Below are 24,616 nucleotides of genomic sequence, written 5' to 3' on the forward strand. Positions count from 1 at the left end.
AGTCTTTGGCAGGTAGGATCAAGGAAAACCCAAAAGCTTTCTATAGGTATGTCAGGAATAAAAGAATGACTAGGGTAAGAATAGGGCCAGTCAAGGACAGTGGTGGGAAGTTGTGTGTGGAGGCTGAGGAGATAAGCGAGATACTAAATGAATACTTTTCATCAGTATTCACTCAAGAAAAAGATAATATTGTGGAGGAGAATGCTGAGACCCAGGCTATTAGAATAGATGGCATTGAGGTGCGTAGGGAAGAAGTGTTGGCAATTCTGGACAAGGTGAAAATAGATAAGTCCCCGGGGCCAGATGGGATTTATCCTAGGATTCTCTGGGAAGCCAGGGAAGAGATTGCTGAGCCTTTGGCTTTGATTTTTAGGTCATCATTGGCTACAGGAATAGTGCCAGAGGACTGGAGGATAGCAAATGTGGTCCCTTTGTTCAAGAAGGGGAGTAGAGATAACCCCGGTAACTATAGGCCGGTGAGCCTAACGTCTGTGGTGGGTAAAGTCTTGGAGAGGATTATAAAAGATACGATTTATAATCATCTAGATAGGAATAATATGATTAGGGATAGTCAGCATGGTTTTGTGAAGGGTAGGTCATGCCTCACAAACCTTATCGAGTTCTTTGAGAAGGTGACTGAACAGGTAGACGAGGGTAGAGCAGTTGATGTGGTGTATATGGATTTCAGTAAAGCGTTTGATAAGGTTCCCCACGGTCGGCTATTGCAGAAAATACGGAGGCTGGGGATTGAGGGTGATTTAGAGATGTGGATCAGAAATTGGCTAGTTGAAAGAAGACAGAGAGTGGTAGTTGATGGGAAATGTTCAGAATGGAGTTCAGTTACGAGTGGCGTACCACAAGGATCTGTTCTGGGGCCGTTGCTGTTTGTCATTTTTATAAATGACCTAGAGGAGGGCGCAGAAGGATGGGTGAGTAAATTTGCAGACGACACTAAAGTCGGTGGAGTTGTAGACAGTGCGGAAGGATGTTGCAGGTTACAGAGGGACATAGATAAGCTGCAGAGCTGGGCTGAGAGGTGGCAAATGGAGTTTAATGTGGAGAAGTGTGAGGTGATTCACTTTGGAAAGAATAACAGGAATGCGGAATATTTGGCTAATGGTAAAATTCTTGGTAGTGTGGATGAGCAGAGGGATCTCGGTGTCCATGTACATAGATCCCTGAAAGTTGCCACCCAGGTTGATAGGGTTGTGAAGAAGGCCTATGGTGTGTTGGCCTTTATTGGTAGAGGGATTGAGTTCCGGAGCCATGACGTCATGATGCAGCTGTACCAAACTCTGGTACGGCCGCATTTGGAGTATTGCGTACAGTTCTGGTCGCCTCATTATAGGAAGGACGTGGAAGCTTTGGAACGGGTGCAGAGGAGATTTACCAGGATGTTGCCTGGTATGGAGGGAAAATCTTATGAGGAAAGGCTTATGGACTTGAGGTTGTTTTCGTTAGAGAGAAGAAGGTTAAGAGGTGACTTAATAGAGGCATACAAAATGATCAGAGGGTTAGATAGGGTGGACAGCGAGAGCCTTCTCCAGCGGATGGAGGTGGCTAGCACGAGGGGACATAGCCTTAAATTGAGGGGTAATAGATATAGGACAGAGGTCAGAGGTGGGTTTTTTACGCAAAGAGTGGTGAGGCCGTGGAATGCCCTACCTGCAACAGTAGTGAACTCGCCAACATTGAGGGCATTTAAAAATTTATTGGATAAGCATATGGATGATAAGGGCATAGTGTAGGTTAGATGGCCTTTAGTTTTTTTTTTCCATGTCGGTGCAACATCGAGGGCCGAAGGGCCTGTACTGCGCTGTATCGTTCTATGTTCTATGTTCTAGATCCCATCCGGACCTGGGGACTTGTCCACCTTAATGCCTTTTAGAATACCCAAAACTTCCCCCTTCCTTATGCCAACTTGACCTAGAGTATTTAAACATCCATCCCTAGCCTCAACATCCATCATGTCCCTCTCCTTGGTGAATACCGATGCAAAGTACTCATTAAGAATCTCACCCATTTCCTCTGACTCTACGCATAAATTCCCTCTTTTGTCTTTGAGTGGGCCAATCCTTTCTCTAGTTACCCTCTTGCTCCTTATATACGAATAAAAGGCTTTGGGATTTTCCTTAACCCTGTTAGCGAAATATATTTCATGACCCCTTTTAGCCCTCTTTATTGCGCGTTTGAGATTTGTCCTACTTTCCCAATATTCCTCCAAAGCTTCCTCAGTTTCAAGTTGCCGAGATCTTATGTATGCTTCCTTTTTCATCTTAGCTAGTCTCACAATAGCACCCGTCATCCATGGTTCCCTAATCTTGCCATTTCTATCCCTTATTTTCACAAGGACATGTCTGTCCTGCACTCTAATCAACCTTTCCTTAAAAGATTCCCACATTTCTAATGTGGATTTACCCTTAACAGCTGCTCCCAATCCACATTCCCGAGCTCCTGCCGAATTTTGTTATACTTGGCCTTTCCCCAGTTTAACACTCTTCCTTTAGGACTACTCTCGTCTTTGTCCATGAATTGTGATCGCTATTCCCAAAGTAATCACCGACTGAAACTTCAACCACCTGGCCGGGATCATTCCCCAATACCAGGTCCAGTATGGCCTCTTCCCGAGTTGGACTATTTACATACTGCTCTAAAAAACTCTCCTGGATGCTCCTTACAAATTCTGCTCCATCTACGCCTCCAACGCTACACAAGTTCCATTCAAAGTTGGGGAAGTTAAAATCTCCTATCACGACCACCCTATTGCTCCTACATTTTTCTATAATCTGTCTACATATTTGTACCTCTACTTCACGCTCGCTCTTGGGAGGCCTGTAGTAAAGTCCCAACAATGTTACTGCACCCTTCCTATTTCTTAGCTCTACCCATATTGCCTCAGTGCTCAAATCCTCCATCGTGCCCTCCTTAATCACAGCTGTGATATCATCTCTGACCAGTAATGCAACCCCTCTACCCCTTTTACCTCCCTCTCTATCCCTCCTGAAGCATCTGTACTCTGGGATATTTAGTTGCCAGTCTTGCCCTTCCCTCAACCAAGTCTCAGTAATACCAATAACATCATATTCCCAGGTACAAATCCAAGCCCTAAATTCATCTGCCTTACCTGCTACACTTCTCGCATTAAAACAAATGCACCTCAGACCATCTGTCCATTTGCATTCATCATCTAGAACATAGAACAGTACAGCACAGGCCCTTCGGCCCTCGATGTTGTGCCGAGCAATGATCACCCTACTCAAGCCAACGTATCCACCCTATACCAGTAACCCAACAATAAACCCCCCCCCCAAATTAACCTTATTTTTTTAGGACACTAAGGGCAATTTAGCATGGCCAATCCACCTAACCCGCACATCTTTGGACTGTGGGAGGAAACCGGAGCACCCGGAGGAAACCCACGCACACACGGGGAGGACGTGCAGACTCCGCACATACAGTGACCCAGCCGGGAATTGAACCTGGGACCCTGGAGCTGCGAAGCATTTATGCTAACCACCATGCTACCGTGCTGCCCACTCTCTCCCCTGTCTACTCTTCCCCTTAGTCACATTGAGTTTATTATCTAGTACCTTACTGGCTTTAGTTGCTGCCTCTTTACTAACCTCTAACTTCCTAATCTGGCTCCCATCCCCCTGCCACATTTGTTTAAAACCTCCCCAACAGTGTTAGCAAAAGCACCCCCTAGGACATTGGTTCCAGTCCTGCCCAGGTGTAGACCATCCGATTTGTAATGGTCCCCAGAACCGGTTCTAATGTTCCAAAAATCTGAACCCACGTATTCATACTGACTATTCTTGAATTTCCACTCTGACTGTCCCATGGCACTGGTAGCAATCCTGAGATTACTACCTTTGAGGTCCTACTTTTTAAACTTATCTCCTAACTCCCTAAATTCTGATTGTAGGACCTCATCCCATTGTTTACTTATATCGTTGGTGCCTATATGCACCACGACAACTGACTGTTCACCCTCCCCCTTCAGTATGTCCCGCAGCCGATCTGAGACATCCCTGACCCGTGCACCCGGGAGGCAACATACCATTCGGGAGTCTCATTTTTGACCACAGAAACGCCTGTCTTTCGATAGGTCAGGTTGGCAGAGGCTGCAGTTGCCCCCAATATGGGTACAGACATTTAGGGGGGGTGTGGCTTTTAGGACCCACAGGCACTGAGCCCCCGCCCCAGGGGCGACCAGTCTCCCCAACTAAACACACACACATTCTCTGTCTCTGTATGCTTGTATATGAAGATGGCTTCTCGCCTCTTCCAATCACCTCAGCAGCCATTGCGTAGGTCCCTGATTTTAAATCAGAATGCTAAGCGGTGCCCATGTAACCACTCGCCGAAGAGCTGGTTAGCTCATGGGAGGCCATTAGATTGGGCTTCCACCTTGTTAATGAGGTGGAGATTACCCTTAATTGATCTCAATTGGCTTCATGCCGTGTCTCGGTGGGATCTGGACCCCGCGAATTGGAGCAGGCCCGTTAGATCGCAGACCGATCCACGACCACCACCGATTCCGATTTCAGCTCTCCTGCGATTTAACCGGCGTTCACGAATCCGCACTGGGCATAACACGGTCATTAATTTAGCTCTTATTCTTTAACCATGAACCTGATGAATAATTAACCTGCTGATATATTCTTTAGATTCATCCATGCAAGTGGGTGCTTTGGTGAAGTATTGTAAATTTTTACTGAAAAAATACATGCAAGCATAAATGACCTTTCAAAACAAGAGAGTAGGGGGGAAACAATTAGTAAAATCAATCTATTAGAGAAAGTATAATGAGGAATGACAAAGATGCAATTACATCTTTTTTAAAAATACATCATGGCCTGGATTCTCCAGTCCCCCAGCCGCATATTTCTCGGCACTGTGCCGTTTGCTGGCAGCGGGATTCCCTACTCTCACCGCTGAGTTATTGAATAGCTTATTTATAAGTTGATGTGACCATCAATTCAAAGACACGTGATTGGAAGTGAACAGTGGTTTTAATAATCTTACAACAGAGCCTGTCTGCGACGAGATAAACTGGCAGCAGGCTCACGACTGCAAAGCTTTATACTTCCAGTTAGTGGGAGGAGCCACGGGCAGAGCCAAGGGTGGAGCCCAGTACAAACTCCTCATCTCCCCCTATGGGCAGAGCCGTGCAACGGCTCGTATACAGAGCCCACAAGGACACAATACATATACTGGAAAATAGTGTGAATTAGTAGGTTTATAATTCACCACATAAGTCACAGTGATTTAGCCTTGAAATTAAATGAACTAAAGTGAACAAGGTCACTCAGTTGATCATGATTTTCCCCATTAAAATAAAATGGTGTTAGTCTGTAATGTTTACTGATGGAATTATTCTTGGAAGAATCAATTTAGTGTTAATCCATACCTATTTTAACAGCAAGTTCTGCCTCCTTCAGCTCTCTTGAAGCACGTACTTTGAACCCTTTGGAAATATAAATATACTTCCTGTCGAGAAAGCAACCAATGCCAATCAAACATCAAGTTATTTTTTCAATGTTAATTACCCTTAATTTGTGAAGATTGTCAGATATAGAGAAGGCCATTGGTGATACAATATACAATATTACGGCAGCAGTTCATTCCGGACCTCAGTATGGATCCATACTACCTGAAAGTTATGTAAATCTTACCAGTTCCTTACTTTTGATAAAAAATTTGGAAAAATGGATTAGGTGTTGAAATTGATATACAAACATAGCAATTTTTTAAAAATTACTTTATCTGAGTTACAAAGCCAGGGCTCAGAGTGTAGATCAGAAGCAAACCCCTAATCCAGTTCCTTGCCTGCTCCAAAAACTAATTCAAATTGAATCCAATTCATGGCCCCCACAAGGGAGACATACCAGATCTGAGCCAAATGGCTCAATCTACGCTCGATCTTAGCCAAAAGGCCGAGAAGCAATCAAACATAGCCATTTGACACATAAATGAAATAGTGAAAATGAAAGGAAACAAGCTGGAAATTGAATAGTTGAATTAAATATTCACCAGTGAGATTTTGAATGATTGGCTAATGGGAGCAGCTTTTGTCCCTGATGGTCGAACAAAAAAGCCCAAATTTGATTTGCCCTTGGAAAAATTGGAATTAAGCTTCAGGATTTCAAAACTTAAGAAGAATTTTAAACGGGCTCTGAAACTGTGACATGAGCAAATTATTTTCTTACCTGGGCCGATACAAGGAAAAGATGAGGTGCTTTGCGTGAACCTTTTTCCCTTGGATGAAAATCTTCATGCGAGGGTTAATGTATAATAGTGCAGCATAGGCGCTAAAGGAATATAGTTCTGGTTGTCTGAAACATAATTGTTAATATCATTTTTGATCACGCTGTAATGTAACTCTACTATTTCAGAACACTAAGTAGGAATGCAGCATCAGATAAAATATCAGCGGCGGCATTCTCCGTTCCTGAGACTAAGTGGTGACGCCAAGGCAAGATTCGTGGACTACCACTAAAGCAAAACTGGCTCCGCACCTGGACCGATTCAGCGCCCATGGAGGAGCTAGCACCAACAATTGATCCGATGAAAAACAGTGCGGGATTCACGGGGTCCATGATTGACACTTGGGAGGCTCACACTGCCGCATATACAGTTTACTCCTCACACTCACCCCAGCCAACAAGGTGGCACTGGAAACGCATCAGCGTGCTAGGGAAATGCCCTGGGGGAGACCCATACAACCTGTGGCCCGAGGTTCACAGTGGGCAGTCAGCAGCATGCGCAGCTGCATGGCTGCCTTGCAGGCTGCGGCATGTGTTCTAAGCCTGTCCACAGCCCACCCCCTTGGCCATCCCTTAGCTGTTCCCCCCGGCCCTGGCAGAAGCACCCGAGATGGTAGCACAACTGTCAGCACACTATAGCAACATTGGACACTTTCCGTACCCCCTCTTTCTCCCTCATCGGCCACAGTGCCAGTTTCATGATTTTTAAAAGCACAAGTGAACTTCGCCGTGGATGGGATGTGTTGACACTATCGCTGGCAGGGCGGCTGCAAACAGTGAAATTGAAAAGAAATCAGACCTTCTTAAAAAATGATTTTGGGAGGAGGATCGGAAGGTTCTGAAAGACAACTAAGAGCCTTGGCAGCACCGTCATTTTCACTGTCTTCAGCCATCCCCCCAGTATCAGTGGCAACACATCCCACCTCTTAAAATATCCCTTCATCTACTCCACCAGGTTCAGCTTATGCAACTGCGCCCATTCCGCACCACCTGGATGCCCAAGTATCTGAAGCTATCTTGAACGGCAGCTCCCCCAACCTATTCACCTGCCCCCTGGCCTCGATTGTGAACACCTCACTCTTCCCCAGATGAACGACTCCAAAGGTCAGTGTCCTCCTTCTGCCAATCCATTGTCTCTTAATAGTTCCATCACCTCCTCTAGCATTCCAAAATAATGTTCTTGGCTATTAAAGGTCAGGCAGAGACGGGCCGGGTACAACATCCCGAACTTCAACCCCTTCTTAAAGAGGGCAGCTTTCACCCAATTGAGCTCGGCCCTCCTCTTCGCCAGGTCCACGCCCAGGTCCTGGTACACCCATAGTTCGTTCCCTTCCCAGGTCCACTTCCTCATCTGCCTCACCCATCTCAGATCTTTTCCTTACCCAGGAATCGGTGAAGACGCACCACCATCACTCTTGGTGGCTCGTTCGCCAACGGCTTCCTCATCAGCGCCCTATGGGCTCGTTCTACCTCCAAGGTCCAGTCATAGGCCCCCTTCCCTCATCAACTTGTACAGCATCTTGGCTACATACGTGCCAGCATCCGCTCCGTGCCAGCATCCGCTCCCTTGATGCCTTCAGGCATCCCCACAATTTGTAAATTCTGTCTCCAGGAGTGATTCTCCAGGTCCTCCCCTATAAGCGGGGAAAAGGTCCGAAAAAACCGCCTCGAGCGGGAGCTGCCAAATGTGCGACCACTCACTCCATGGTCGCTACCGGAAATCCTCAGTATTATTTTCATTGTCATTTTTCAACCACAGTCCTCCATCATTTAGAATCTACTCATCAAAATTGCCAAATCACCATTACAGCAGTGATGCATTAAGGCAAGTAAAAGAAGACCTTTTACAGATTATTTCAAACAGTAACAATGTCCAGTGCCTAGAATCGCTGCAGGAGTTCCTCAGGGTAGTATCCTGGGCCCAACATCCTTCAGCTGCTTCATCAATGTTCTTCCTGCCAACATAAATGAGGATGTTCGCTGATGACGGCGCTATGTTAAGGACCACTTGCGACTCCTCAAATATTGAAGCCGTCCATGTCAAAATGCAGGACACTATCAAGCTGGGGCTGACAAATGGCAAATAACATTCGCACTGCAAAAAACGCCAGGCAATGACCACCTCCATCAAGAGAAAATCTAGCCATTGTCCCATGACATTCAATGGCAATAGCATCAGTGAATCCGCCACTATCAGCATCCTGGGGGTTACCATTGACTAGAAACTCAACTGGACTAGCCATATAAATAATGTGATTACAAGGTCAGAGGCTAGGAAACCTGTGGCGAGCAACTCCCCTCATGACTGCCTATCCACCCTGTACTAGGCACAAGTCAGGAGTGTGATGGAATACTCTCCACTTTCCTGAATGAATGCATCTCTAACAACACTCAAGAAGCTTGGCACCATCCAGGACAAAGCACCCCGCTGGATTGGCAGCCCTTCCACAAACATTATCTTCATTCATCACTAACGAACAACGACAGTGAACATCAGCAAACATTCTCACTTATGTTGGCAGGAAGAACATTGATGAAGCAGCTGAAGGTGGTTGGGCAGAGGATACTACCTCGAGGAACTCCTGCAGTGATTCTAGGCAATTAACATTGTTACTGTTTGAAATAATCTGTAAAAGGTCTTCTTTTACTTGCCTTAATGCAGCAGTGTGTACCATCTAAAAGGTGCACTACAGGAACTCATCAAGACTCTGAGGCAGCACCTTCTAAACTCACAACCACCACCTTCTAGAAGGACAAGGTCAGGAGATACATGGGAACACCACCACCTACAAGTTTCCCTCCATCGTGACTTGAGGGTCAAAATCTTGAACTTCCTTCCCAACAGCACTGTGGGCGTACCTACATCACGTGGACTTCAGCAGTTCAAGAAGGCAGTTCACCACCACCTTCTCAAGGGAAATTAGGAGTGGGCAATTAATGTTGGCCTAGCCAGTGAAGCCTACATACCTAAAATGAATTAACTATTAAAACAGGCCAGTTAAACCTCAAATATCTTCCATAAAGGACAGCTTGCCCTCAGCACAAAAAAAGGAGGTTGAGAGTCTCCAAATTAGCTGCTCTGAATTTCAAATGCTATGCTCTCCGACACCGCCTCCTTCAATCTACTCCGTCAGCATCCTTAACAATTTCAGATGCCAGCAATTTGCTGCCAATATAAGTTTATAATTGCTCACTGTGGCATTTGATAATGACGGAAAATACGACCTAGATTGCCACTTCATTATTCTGACTTTATTTGAATAAACCCACCCATTTTCAGTACTCCATGCCTGCTGTCATTTCCATTGGAAAATCCTGACAGTGCTAAAACTACCCAACTGATTATTTTCACACACCCCTCTTTCCCACTCACCGCCCCCACCATTTATACCCCAACCTCCATTAGCACTTGCAACAGCAGCAACAATGTGGAAATCTGAAGTTCATACGTCTTCTGATTTTTAAAAACTTTATGATTCAAAAATTAGAAAATATTTAGCATAGCATCTAAAAGATTTTCATGCTTCAGCTGGCAGACACACTCAGCAACATTTACTCTTGGTTGAAGATTTTCGAGGCCTCAGCCAAATTATTTGCCTTGTTACCCATTATCACGCATCTATAGTCCTCTGAATAGCAGAATCACAGGTAGCCATAATTTTGCATATCTGAACTAGCTGTTGATCTCCATCTGAGAACAAAATTTCAATGTTGATAAACTAAGTAAGTATTTATGGTTTTTCATTTTATTACTTACATTCCACTTGCCATCATTCCTGTCAGTCGTATATCAGAAGGGTCTGTTTCAATATCCAGTTCAGGTACTCCATCATCATTTAACTTCAAGTTGTAGATAACTACCAAAGTACCTGTTAAGAAAATATATTAATGTAAAGAATCCATTTTGTTGTGAGCAAACAAGACGTAAAATGCAGAAGATGATATAGAAATGTTCGGGGTGTGGGCAGGTATGCAGCAAAAGCAATATAGGACAATAGGAAGCCATGCACTTTGGGGAAAGAAGAGCAAAATGGAATTGTATCGTGAACAATAAAGTTCTCAATGAAATGAAAAAATAGAGGGTGCTGGATGTCCAGATACACATGGAGCAGGATTCTCAAGTCCCTGGTGCCACGTGTTTCTCGGCTGCCGTTTACTGGTGGCAAGATTCTCTACTCCCGCAACTTGTCAATGGGATTTCCCACTGAAAGCGCCCCACACCGCCGGGAAACCCACAGGTGGGGGTGGGCTGCTGGTGAGGATAGAGAATCACAACGGTCTGAAAATTCCGGCCATGATTTAAATTGGATTATGGGTCTGAACGCGTGCACATGTATGTGTAAAAGAGGCATTCACCACAGTTTTGGGGAACGGCTAACAAAAACAATAGATGTGATTCAGCGACCCTGTTACACCCGGCGCGAAACCGGGCGCAGCGAGTGAACCTCATGCGAGTCCAAATTGGGATCCACGCCGGGCCAATCGCAAGTCACCCGACTCTCTCTGCCCGCCATGATCTGGATCCCGCCGCCCTAAATATCCAAATGCCGGATTCACCCGGCAGCCACGAACAGCCGTGCCTGGGAGACCTCGCTAGGGCATGTTTAATACTGGTCCACACAAATGTGGACCAGTCAAGATGATACTGTGGTGTTCCTTGTGTTGTTAAATTCAGTATGGTTGGCATTGTGTTCACAAAGACCACAAAAATAGTTTAAACTTGAACAAAGCTATAAATTTATTAACACTACTAATTTGGATTCGACATGTACTCCGAAATAATAGTTGATTATTAATATATAAACTACTCTCATCTACAACTAATCTCTGCACTATTGTAAACTATGACCTGTTCTTATAATCACGTCGTCATGACGTAATTGTGACGTACACACATGTGCAGACTTCTTGAACATTTATGGGCATCACGGTAGCACAAGTGGATAGCACTGTGGCTTCATAGCGCCAGGGTCCCAGGTTCGATTCCCGGCTTGGGTCACTGTCTGTGCGGAGTCTGCACATTCTCCCCGTGTCTGCGTGGGTTTCCTCCGGGTGCTCCGGTTTCCTCCCACAGTCCAAAGACGTGCAGGTTAGGTGGATCGGCCATGATAAATTGCCCTTTGTGTCCAAAAAATTTAGGTGTTATTGGGTTACGGGGATAGGGTGGTAGTGACAGGCTTAAGTGGATCGGTGCAGACTCGATGGGCCGAATGGCCGCCTTCTGCACTGTATGTTCTATGTACTCACACTAGCTTTACTTCAGTCTGTCTCTAGCTAACTCCTTCACTTCTCTCCCCCCACAAGGCTTTGTATCAATGTCTTATGTACGTGAAGCTCTAGCTCCCTCTGCTGACTGTTCTTAGACATTTCATTATCCCTTGCAGTTCTTACATTTATGATAATATCACAGGCACTTGTTGGGGGGAGGGGGGGTGGCTTCCAGGCCATTGTAGACCCCTGGGTGGTCGGGGACAGGGCTGGGTGGTAGCATGGTACTCCTCTGGCACCTTGGCATTGCCAAGGTGTCTGGACGCCAGGCAGTACTTCCAGGGGTCAAACCCAGGGGCAGCCTTGCCAGAGAAGGGTCGAAGGGGAGTTCCCGGGAGCCTCCCCAAAGTTGTGGGGGGACGGGGAGTGAGGGGGGAGTGATCTGGACAGCCTTGAAGCTCGCCAACAGGAAATCCCTCTAAATGCACCACACACACCTGCACGGGAGGCCATAGTTAGGGGTCATTCCCATTAATTGCATGGAGATTGGGTTTAAGTGGTGATTATTGGTTACTTCCCATGCTAAGGCGAGATCTGGATTTCGTCAAAGGGAGCAGGTCAGTTAGGTCGCAAACAGATTGGCTCCTGGTGCGCTTTGCAATTTTGCCTCTCCCGCTATTTAACAGCCCCGTCGCGCTCTCGCTCATGTGCGACGTTGGCATTAAATCGCGCCAAATACTGCGGAACTGTTTGGAACTTGTGAATTTGTGGAATTCTCCCTCGGGTTCACTGGCAGATTCAATTTGACTGGATTCCATAAAATGGGTTTTACAATGGCGTGAATTTCCCACGGCTTGTTTTTTTTTAAATGCACTTTATTCCAAACATATACAAAAATACAAAAACACAAATCAGTAAAATTATCGACTCCCCCACAGTTCAAAGTTTGTAGTTTCCCCTTATTTTCACCCCCTCCCCTCCCTCCTCCCCGCGTGACAAACAATTCCTCCAACATAGTTATTAACAATCCCCACCTTGTCTCAAAGCCCTCCGCTGATCTCCTTAATTCAAACTTGATCTTTTCCAACCAAAAGATACCATATAAATCCCCCAGACAGGCCGCCAACCCCTGTGGCGTCGCCGACCACCAATCCAACAATGTCCTTCGCCTGGCAGTTAAAGAGGCAAAGTCCACAACATTGGCCCTCCTCCCCTCCCATCAGTTCCAGCATTTCCGACACCCCAAAGATTGTTACCATTGGGTCCAGTCTGACCTCTACCTCCACAACCTTCACTAATATCCCAATTACCGCCTCTCAGTATCTCTCCAACTTCTCACAGCGCCAGAACATGTGCAAGTGATTCACTGGTCCTCGCCCACACTTCTCACACTCGTCTACCACTCCTGGAAGAACCCACTCATCCTTGCCCGGGTCATGTGCACCACTTTGATTTGAATCAAGCTCATTCGCCCGCACGAGGAGGTCGAATTTACCCTATGCATCGCCTCACTCAATATCCTATTCCCCCCTCCCCAGCTCCTTGCTCTCCCAGCCAACCATATATATCTCCAATGCTGCCTTATCCCTCCACATCCGGGAGCAGCAACCGCTCCAGCAGGGTATACTCCGACAGCTTGGGAAACCCTCTCCATTCCTTCCGCGCAAAATCCCTCACTTGCGTATACCGGATTTCACTTCCCTTCAGCAACTCAAACCTCTCCCGCAGCTCTTCCAGACCTGCAAACTTCTCTTCCAGGTACAAATCCTTTGCCCTCACCAGCCCTGCCTCCCACTTTCTATACATGATATCCGTTTCCCCCGGTTTAAACCTGTGGTTCGTCAACCTTTCCATTGACTTAGGGCTCAACCTGCCCACCCTCTGATCCAGCACACAGTTGAAATCGCGCCCCATAATCAACTGATGCGTGTTTAGGTACGGAATCATTCCCAGCACCCCCTTTACGAACTCCACATTCTCTCAATTCGGCACATATATATATTCACTAGCACCACCGGTGTCCCATCAAGCACCCCATTCACTATCACGTACTTCCCACCTGCACACGGCTGCTGGGGGTGGGGGGCAGTTGCCCCCTACAAACTTGTAGCCTATTAACAAACAACCACACAGCCCAAAAAAAACACCCTCCTGCCCCCCACAATACCCGCATCTCCCGTCCTCTGCTGTTCCAGCTTCTCCGCCTCCCATCAACATTCAGTTCTCCACCAATTTATGATCTATTATGAAGTCATTGGCCTCTTCTGGCGTCTCAAATAATACTCCCAAACATCTAAAGTCATCCATAGTTTCGCCGGGTACAGTACTCCAAATCGAATCCTCCTTCGGTGCAACATTGCCATGTCCTTATTAAATTCGGCACGCCTCTTTGCCAGCTCTGCACCGATATTTTGATAAATGCGGGCATGATTCCCCTTCCATTCACAGTTCCGCCTCTCCCTGACCCACCACAGGATCTTCTCCTTCTCCAAAAACCTCCTGTGGAGCCTCACAAGCACCACCCGCGTTGGCTCTCCCACTCTCAGCTTTTGCCTTGTCCACCTCTGGGGCCTTGTCCAGCACCTCCGCCTCCACCAGCCCCGCCAGCATCCTTGAGACGTATCTCCTGAAACTTGCACCTTCCACACCCTCCAGTAGGCCAACAATGCGCAAATTCTGCCTTCTGAATCTGTTCTCCTGCTCCTCTACCTTTTTCCTAAGTGACTTGCAAAGGTCCCCCAGGAGCCTCACTCCGCCTCTTCCCAATCACAGCAGTTGTACAGCACCTTCTCCATGTCCCGTACCTGCGACCCCTGTGCCTTGAGACATTTCTTCACTGGCTGCATTGGTCCTTTCAGCATTGCCACTGCTCTCCCAATGGGGACTTTCCTCTTGCCCCGCCACAGCCGATGGGAAACCTGCTGGAGGCCGGCATGAAACGGATTTGCTTCCCAATAATGAGATGCAGATGAAGGCTCAACCACCACGCCCAATTTTCCATGAAAACACTGGTGTATAACACATCTGGAACAGCATGGCATGCGGATGTCTGGACTCACCTGAGCAATATCAAGGGCTGCCTCCGGAGTTCACAATGGAGGCCACCAGCAACTTTGGACCTGAGAACACCACAACAGTGGGTGGGGGAAGAGAGTACCGGTCGATCTTCCAGATTCTTTGTCTTGCAGGAGGTCCATCTTTAAGCCTCAGAATATTCCCGGAAATCCATCGTCATTTTCTGGAGGTCCATCTTCTTTCTTCAATAGTGGGTCAGTGCTGTTATGCACCTTTGCAATATGATGCCGGCTATAGAACATAGAACATAGAACAGTACAGCACAGAACAGGCCCTTCGGCCCTCGATGTTGTGCCGAGCAATGATCACCCTACTCAAACCCACATATCCACCCTATACCCGTAACCTAATAACCCCCCCTTAACCTATGAAAGCGGACTTTACACCATCGGGCCTGTCCCGCCACGGAATACATGGCAAAATACCTGGCTACATAATTAATGAGGTCGGGCCAGAAGATATGCTTTGTTTTCCCAACGACCTCTGCATCGGGAACGGCCCCATGTTCCCGCCCCACCATTGGACTTAGTCCCCAGATAGAAGAATTCCACCCTTTTTTTCTTGGGTCTTTGAGAATGGAGGGAGTGGATTATGGAGCAATGGGATGGTTTTGTTGGGTTCATATTGGACTATAAGCCATAAACTTCAATACGTAACTACTGCCAGTCATTCAAAATTGAAAAGAAATGATTTCTTTGAAGAAAGCATTTATTTTCTGTCAAACCTCAAATAGGTTGATCCTGTCAAATAACAAGATCCCAACATTTGGTTTCAGCCAGTGAACTTCAAAGTTTTGCACATACAACATATTAATGAGGTCGGGCCAGAAGATATTCTGTGTTTTCCCAACGACCTCTGCATCGAGAACGGTCACTATTGAAAAGTTTTGATAACTTGCATGACGGAATAATTTATTCTGTTGTATATGATGTTCTTACCACTTGCTCCTGTAATTTTATTAAATTGTTGCATCACATCAAACTCCTTTTTAAAAGGCGAATATTTATGAATTAGTGCAATTTCAAGGGAGAATTTCTTTTCATCGGTGATTATGGGTTCCCTCGTTGCAGCATACCAGGATGGCACCGGCACAATCACCTGGCAAACCAAAAGCAAAACTCATCCATTAAGGGTATAAGACATCTTTATATTCTGATACATAATATTAATGCTAATAATTCCATCTGATAATTTCCCTCATATCTAATCAACATAAAATAGTCACCAAAAGCACCGAATATATCATGGCCAGGATTCTCCATTGGCTAACTCCGAAATTGGGAAACGCAATTGGGCGGGGAATAGGTTCTGACACCAAAATTGCGGCGGGCGCCGATTTGACGCCAAATCACAAATTTCCAGGGTCGGGGGGGGGGGGGGGGGGGGGGGGGGGGGGGGGGGGGGAGACAGGCAATGCAGCTGGGCTGACCCCCCACGGGACTGGGAAGTGTCCAGGCACAGATGGTCATTGCCACGGCTTCCATAGCAACTATCTTGTTGCGCACACCACTGACCACCCACCATGGCCCCTGGTTCTGCAGTGACACCGGCTGTATGGGTACCCCCACCCCACCCTTCACCATACCCCTCACCACCCAACTGGCAGCCACCCGCCGGAGGGGCATCAGGCAGCCCACCCAAGGGCAACACCCTCCATAGCCACCAAGGGGGCGCCGGCGGGGGCCACGGAGCATACCGCTGGCAAGGGCAGTGCCAGCCTACGGTACTCCAGTCCTCATTGCCTGAGGCCACCTCACGATGCTCCGTCCCCGACTGGCCGAGTGCTCTATGGCATGGTCTCACCCATCGGGAACTCAGTGTGGCGGCTGCGGATTCAGTCCAACCCCGCCACAGTCGGGGGAGGGCCGTTCCGCGGGCAGGAGGGGCTTTAATCAGGGCTTGGGGCACTGTGTGTGTGTGTGTGTGTGGGGGGGGGCAGTGTCCGCGAGCCGGCTGAAGGGGGGACTATTTTTCGGTCCGGCCGCAGGCTTTGTCCGCCATGAAGCACGGCGCGGCTGCTACAGGCCGCCACCATGCACATGCGCGGCCATGGACTTGGCAATGCTCCGGGCTGTATCGGCAGCAAGAGCTGGCAGTTCCACGCTGCCTGGCTGCTAGCCCCCCTGGAGCAGGGAACCGGTGGTCGTTTTGTGCCAGTTTTCCTGCGGCAAAACACCACCATTTTCACACTGGCTTGGGGACTTAGTCTCCCAAACAGAGAATCCAGCCCATGATCTCTCCCTTCTTTATGCTCCCCTATTGAGGCTTGGTGACACAGATGTATGTGATCGACACCTAGTCAAAATATGCTGATTGCAGTCCAGAAATGAAGACCAAAAATGATTGCTATATCCCGCCGTTAAGGGGATCCATTTAAAAAGATAGCACCAGGATAATATCGCTATGCTTAAATCTTTAAAGTATTCAGTTTGCACCCACTGAGCCAAAAGTCCTTCAGGCTTGGACCACAACCATTGCCTGTGTTTTGATACTATGAATGGAGGTCAATTTCAATGCAATGAGACCATTCAAATGGACTTCTCTAATACTGTACATGCTCATATCGTGTTCCCACTTTAAAAGGATTTTGAATGAGATCACCGTAGCTGACTGTACACAGAGTCCACAGTCAGCAGAAAAATAAAGTTCCATGGCATTGGTTCACCAAGTAACAAGTGAGTGAATGTGTTTCTAAGATCAACTAAATGTTTAAATAGGTAGCTAGCACAAGAATATTTTTGATGTTTTTGGCATTAAAATGATTGGTAAATATTGTAACTATTGTAAACATACTGTTTGTTCTGAAGGTTCATTAACCACTTAATGGCCGCGATTTAATGGAAAGGTTTCATTTGTGGCGAGTTTTGCTGGGAGTTTCCCGTCAGCTCCGTTGGCGAGTTCCCCACCGCTACCCACGACACTTGGGATGTGATCCAGTGGCCACGCTGCACCCAAAAAGCAGCTTGGCACAGCGTGGCCGATACAAACTGGATAGTTCCGTTCCCGGGATCTACCCAACGCGCAACACCACGCAAAATCCAACGCAATCTCGCAAGGCGTTGCAATGTACAAACAAGGGCATTCCCTTTGAGGCCCATTATACAATTGTGAGCACCAGGAAACACGCTCGCTGTTAGACTTTGTTCCCAATTAGTTGAATCGAGCCCTTAGGCACTTTGTTGGGTCCTGCGGTGATTCTTACCGGTTTAGCCCACACTTTTTCATCACTGGGATCACTCCGAAATCGGGTCGACATTTTGAAAGGGTGCCTCGATCTCTTAAGTGAGCTGGTATGTCCTCCATGCCTCCCACCCATGGGCAATGTAACTCCTCACACACATGGGCATTACCCCCCCCCCCCCCCCCCCCCCCCCCCCATCCCTCCTAAATGAGGACACCCTGCTATGGGGTCTCTGGGGTCTCTCCACACCCCCTTACAGGCCTCCTCCTTCCAGGACTCCGACTCGTCACCCCTCCTCACCTCCCAAACCTCTCAAAGGGGCAGCACTGTGATGCAGTGGTTAGCACTGCTGCATCAGGGCACAGAGGGCCCTGGTTCGATCCCGGTCCAGGGTCACTGTCCACATGGAGTTTACACATTCTACCCGCATCTGCGTGGGGCTCACCCCTACAACCCAAAAAGATGTGCAAGGGAGGTGAACTGGCCAAACTAAATTTTCCCATTAAGTGGGAAAAAAAAGAATTGAGTACTCTAAATTTTAAAAAAAGACACTGGACTTTTAACTGTACTAAGCTAGTAGTTACCCGTTGTACAGTTCCAGTGGCCCTAGAAAAAAGTAATTTAATATTTATATAATGTTGAATATCTCCATTCTGATTTATAAAAGTCCTCATATTTTTAAATAAACTAATTGTTGAAAAAACCTCTCAGAGGCCCCTTCTTACCTGCCCTGCAACCCCACACCCTTCATACATCCCCTCCACCTTCCTTTAAGGGGCATGGCCCCCTCGGGCCCTGACCCTTAACAGTGCCACACTTGCACCAGGGCACCTTGCACTGCCTCCCTGGCAGTGCGCTTGCCGGCTTGGAAGTGCTACCCACGCATCTTGGAAGTGCCATGGTGGCAGTGTCAATGTGCCCACATTCTAGGGAGAGGGGTAGGGGGCCACCCTGCACTATTCCTGGCCACCCAAGGGCCTCCGATGGCTTGGGAAACCCCCCTGGGTGCCGTTCTGGCCGGTCCAGTGTGGACCGGTACTGAACGGCGCCCGGCGATGGCCGGAAGATGCTGGGAAAGAAGGCCTCAAGTAGGTTTATGGCCTGTGTATGGGAGTGTGGCTTGGTCCCATCATTCTGGGTCGATTCATGATCCTGACACCTTGTGAGGTGTTGTGGCTATTGAGAAACCCGCGGTGGCTTCATAAGGCATCTACCGGCCAAGTCACGCTCCCATTGGGGTACAACGTGGCCAACAGATTGTGCCCAATATGTCAAAAGCATGTATGTTTTGATTGGCCCAGTTATATGAAGGACAATTATTTTATGGTAGATATTCTACTTGTACTCTCGTGTTCTTCTAAATCCAGGATGCGTCATGGTACTGATGGTATGGTACATGGTCATGGTACAATGCAATTATGGGGTCAGTTTGAGAGAAAAAAAGTGAAAATAAAATAGTTCCTCCTTTACCTCGTCAATACCTTCTTTCTCATAAAATGTTCGAGACATGAGGATGCAAGTCATGGTATTGTCTTTTTTGGTAAACAGTATGAAATCCATACCTATTCTCATTGATCCACTGCAAGAAAGAAACAATTATTTCAAACAGTATTGAGTAACACAAGTTAATGGACTAGCCTTGATTTGTTTGTGTAGTTTATTATTTGGTTGTCAGGCTACAAAGTTAGAAGAATCTGCAGAAATTGAACTGACCCTCATTATGTTTGTCACTGCTGAGTAGATATGTCTGATGGAAAAAGTAGCGGTAAACAGTTCAGTACAGAAAATTAGTCAAGTCGTACATTTTGGGAACACGAACAAAATACAATGTACTTTAGATGGTGAATTTCTCAATGTATCAAGAGAGCACAGTGACCCAAATCTGTGGATAAATTCTTAAAAATGTTAGACCAGGGAGCTTCAACCGAAATGGTAAGAGGAACAATTTCTTAAAATGTGGCCATCGGGCAGAATCTTGTAGAGGTTTTTGGGGTCTTGGCATCTGAAAAGCTAGCGAGAGCCCCATGTCACCTGTCAAGCAGGGAGTTGAAAGGACCATGGCAGGCCTTTCCCAGGATCAAAGATTCCCACCTGCTGAGAGCTGCCTGCCAGTCAGAGGTAGGCAGCTCCAGTGAAGTGCCTCACCATTGGAGAGGCTATAGCAGCTGCTCATATAACACTCACTAAATCCCTCAGATCATTGTTGAATTCCAGGCCAAAAGTGAGTGGTCATGCCAAGTCCATGTAAACCAACAGGGGACCTGCAATCAGACACCCCAACACTCTGAAATCAAGTGACAGATGTCAACCAAAACTACTTCTACAGATTTCACATCTCTCCCAAAACATGTGTCACTGAGCCAATTGGTGACAGAAGCCCTGCCTTTTAACTCAGGTTTCCAAACTCTACCCTCAAAGAATTCCCTTTGGAATCTTCTCCCAAATGACACTCTCTCAGACGCCTTCACCAAGGATCCACCTCCAGGGTTTAGGTCACTCATTGCAATATTCCTCTCCCTGGATTGTCACGTGGACTCAAGCTTCACCTACCACACAATTTCAGATACTCAGTTGTACCAATAGAAGATCACTGCTTCACAGGCCCACAGAAGAGTCACCAACCTTTGGCTGTCCCCTCTGACCTACTGGCTTCTTGCAAGCCTATTTTGTTTTAAGTCTGCTTCCTGCAACTTTCTTTCTTTTAAGCAGAGGGTCTTCCTCTGCTCCTCACTTCTCTAAATAGGACCTTTTCCAGATTCTGTTCTTTTACTTTATCTAGAAATTCATCTTGGGGCCTTTCTCCGTTCCACCTCCTAGTTTTGACAGCTTCAGTTTGAGACGTGCAATCTGTCCCTCTCCTGTGCTGCTTCTTCTGGTAACTACGTTCAAGTGAACTGAAACTACTTTTCTGTTTTCTCTGTCATTATTGGTTCCTCTCTCTGAGCCCCTGCTACGGCAGTGTTAACGTTGATTGTTTTAACTTCCCTTTAAGAACCTCATAAAACCTCATTAGCATGCAGGTGAGTTTTGGTTTCACTTTAAAACAAAATTTCCACTTCTAAATATAAATTAAACTTAAAAGCTACCAGGACGCAAATTAACGAAAAAATGTGTGTAATTTTGGGTGCAATTGGCAGGGTGTTTCCCGACGGCCGTGCCAGCAAGATCATCATCCATATCTAATGACACTTAGTGGCAGAAATGAGCCCCCACAAGTTTATCGCCATTACAGACTGTCTGGCCATCTGATTCGCTGGACCCGCGTCTCAGAGTATCATTGCTAACAAGAGGGGGCTGCTTTTAAACGCTCCCTCACTCTTCACTCCCAGTCAACATACAAACATGGCAGCGTGCAGATCTGCTCCTCTCTTTGGGGATGCCGACCTAACCTAGCCAGACTTCTGGGTGCAGTCGATGCCAAACGAGTCATCCAATTCCCCAGAGGTGGTTGGAGGGCCAGCAGCAGGGCCACCGATGCCGCTTAGGAGGCAGCAGCAGCGGCGGTCAGCATGACAAGGAGGACTGCTGTACAATGCAGGAAGATGACCAATGACTGCCACCAAGCTGAAAGGGTAAGCTAACCACCTCTCTCCTGGCATCGGTCGCCTGTCACCCCTCAAATTCCCAACCGCCAATTGCGGCCGAATGACACTTAGAAATGTACCTATTGAATCACGCTCCTAGTCTCTCCCACCTCTGGAAACATCTTCCCAACATCCACCATGTCATGTCTCCTCAGGATCTTGAATGTTTCAATAAAATCACCTCATTCTAAACTCTAATGGGTAGCCCGAACCTGTTCAACTTTTTTCATAAAATCTCTTCATACCAGGAATCAGCTGAGAGAACCTTCTTTGGATTGCTTTTAATGCAATTTTGTATCACGTTTGTGCAGTTGGATGGAGTGAGGGGGTACACTTTTGTCTCAACTCTCACCCTTTTGTCCTTGAAGGAGAAGTGTGCGTATAATGCCCGAAATAAGGGCTTGGTCAGAAGGTACTGCACCAAATCTGGTTATTCTGACAACAGAGAAGATGGCCCTCGAATTAACCAGTGGCAGGACATGCGTGAGAGTGAAGGGCACATGCCCAACGCAGGGTAAAAAGATTTGAACCTCTTCCGGTGATGGAGATGGAGCTCCCTGGTTTCTTTCATACAAAACCAGGAGCTCCAAGGACCTACTTCAACTCTGCAGACACTGATAATGACAAGAGGAGATGCAGCTTAATCAGATTACGAGGTTGGATTTGCACCCTTCACTGTGGAAAAGGTGGGGTCATGAACCCTCACCTCCCAGAATGTGGGAGACATGCCTGAATCAGTGTTGCCCAAGTATCTCTTCCATCCTGATTGAGGCTTTACCGGATCTCTGGAGGTCCTGACAAGACTAGGTCACCTTGCTCCGCTAAGTCATCCTCCTCCTAGATAATGTGCCGTTCATCTTCTTTCCTTAACTTCTGCCCACACCTCACTGGAGAGGCATATTGAAGAGTGTAGCAGATCACTCCATCCTCTGATGACACATCCTGAAGAGAGAATTCTATCGGGAACCCTTAATAATTTAATAATCTTTAATAATCTTTGTTGTCACAAGTAGGCTTAAATTAACACTACAATGAAGTTACTGTGAAAAGCCCCTAGTCGCCACATTCAGGCGCCTGTTCGGTACACTGGGGGAGAACTCAGAATGTCCAATTCACCTAACAGCATGGGTGGAATTCTCCGCTCCCGCAATGAATCGGGAAGGCCGTCGTCAACTCGGCCGATTTTCACGGCGGCCTCGGGGGCCGCTCCTCGCACCTTATTCACCCCCACCCGGGGGGCTAGGAGCGGCGCTCCGTAAATCTCGGCCGCAAGCATCAAGGCGGCGCGCCGAGAATGACGCGACGGCGGCGCCTAAGTGACATCAGGCCCGCATGCGCAGGTTGGCCGGCTCAAACCCGCGCATGCGCGGTTGCCGTCTTCCCCTTCGCTGCCCCGCAAGACATGGCGGCTTGATCTTGCGGGGCGGCAGAGAGCAAAGAGTGCGTCCCTTTGAGATGCCGGCCCGACGATCGGTGGGCACCGATCGCGGGCCAGTCCCCTCCTGAGCACGCCCGTGGTGCTCACTCCCCTCTCCGCACCCCACAAGCCACAAACGAGCATTTGGCGCCCATGTTCACGATGGCAGCGACTAGGTGTGGTTGCCGCCGTCGTGAGCCGGTCGGGAACGGCAGGCCGCTCGGCCCAACCGGGCCGGAGAATCGGCAGCCGCCGTGAAAAACGGCGACCGGTGATTCTGAAAGGGGGGGGGGGGGGGGGGGGGGGGGGGGGGGGTCGCGGCCCATGTCTTTTGGGACTTGTGGGAGGAGACCGCAGCACCCGGAGGAAACCCACGCAGTCACAGGGAGAACATGCAGGCTCTTCGCAGATGGTGACCCAAGCCAGGAATCGAACCTGGGACCCTGGCGCTTTGAAGCAACAGTGCTAACTGATGTGTTAGGCAGGTTGGTTCGACATCGACTGCAACTGGATGCAGGGAAGCTAGAAACAAACGTCTGACACGGGAGATGATCCAACACTGTTTTATTTAACTATGAACTGCTGTTCACGTTCAGCTGTGGGTTGACACTCTACTAATCCTACTGATGACCTCTCTTACTGGCTCGACCAGACCTACTAGCTACCACATGGCCATCATGCCCACTGACTTGTGCACTCTGACTGTCTCAGTGGCTGGGTCCCGAAAAGAGCGGGACTCTTAATGCCCTGTGGGCTTTATAGTGGTGGTGTCCTGTCTGGTGATTGGTTGTTCTGTGTTGTGTGTTCATTGGTCATCCTGTGTGTCAATCACTGCCTGTCTGCATCTCATTACAAACATGAGTGGACATTATGACACTAACCACTGGCTTCTTAACTGGTCAGGGCACCAGAACTGCATTTAAGCAGTCCAATGGTCTGCTCAATGATGGCTCTAGTGCGGAGATGGCATTGGTTGTATTGCCTCTGTGTCTCCTTCAAAAGGCTTATGAGTAGATGTCAGCCACCATTTCTTCAAAACGATAGCCTTTGTCTCCCATGAACCATCCACAGTGTCTCCAGTGGCATTAGCAGCTACAGTACTCGTGAGTACCTAAGAATGGCAGTCATAGCAGTAGCCCAAATACCATACACAGACCAGTACTATAATGTTCAGTGGAATCTCTTCTTGTTCATGAACGCCCCTGACTGACCTCCCGTGATGGGAAGTCGCACATCAAGTGGCTCTCCTCCCACGTACTCAAAAATAGGCCGCTAATACGAAAGATAAAACATCCCCACACCTCAACCATCAGCAACGTGAAGGGAAATGCTGAACAACAGCCACTCCAGAGGCCACGTGTTAACGAGGAGTGGAAAAAGCCAGGAGAAACAAATGGCTGAGCTGGTGGGCACAAGGCGGCGAAACTCGGGCCCCCCCAGAACAGGAAGGTCCGATCTGCCGCACAAGGAGCCCCCCCCCCCCCCCCCCCCCCCCCCCCACAATGCCAGGGGATGAGTGGGAGATGTTTCTCTCTAGGGAACTGAGAGAACACAAGAGACGAAGCCGACATCAAAGCTACAGTCAGGGGTGTGGTCGCAGAAGCTCTGGCGACCATACAGGTGGCCCCGGACAAAGTGGAGAGATGACTAGTAGCTCACGAAAAAACCATCAAAGAGCTGGACAAGGCCGTAAAAGACCAGGGCGATGATCAAATGGAGTAGCAAGGTTGGTTACGACATAGTGAAGTCTGAAGGGGAAAACCAAATACCAGGAAAACCAATCAAGGCGCCATTGGGGCTGACCTGGCCAAGCGCCGGGCAGAATTCAACAAGGCGAAGGCTGCCCTGTTCAAGAACGGTGTAAAGTTTGGGATGCTGTACC

At 47.8% G+C, this 24,616-nt stretch overlaps 1 protein-coding gene across 1 annotated transcript in view; it reads right to left on the bottom strand.

The window, feature by feature from the left end:
* LOC119969077 (ATPase MORC2-like) overlaps positions 1 to 24,616 on the bottom strand; it is a 64,310-nt gene that overhangs the window by 18,628 nt on the left and 21,066 nt on the right. Inside the window, exons 6-10 of the mRNA XM_038802280.1 lie at positions 19,204 to 19,312; positions 15,491 to 15,650; positions 10,027 to 10,138; positions 6,213 to 6,338; positions 5,414 to 5,493 (exon numbers count right to left, since the gene is read on the bottom strand). Of these exons, the coding sequence (XP_038658208.1) occupies positions 5,414 to 5,493; positions 6,213 to 6,338; positions 10,027 to 10,138; positions 15,491 to 15,650; positions 19,204 to 19,312 (587 nt within the window). The remainder of the gene's footprint in view (positions 1 to 5,413; positions 5,494 to 6,212; positions 6,339 to 10,026; positions 10,139 to 15,490; positions 15,651 to 19,203; positions 19,313 to 24,616) is intronic.

This window comes from Scyliorhinus canicula, chromosome 7 (assembly GCF_902713615.1).
Source record: "Scyliorhinus canicula chromosome 7, sScyCan1.1, whole genome shotgun sequence".
NCBI classification, from domain to species: Eukaryota; Metazoa; Chordata; class Chondrichthyes; order Carcharhiniformes; family Scyliorhinidae; genus Scyliorhinus; species Scyliorhinus canicula.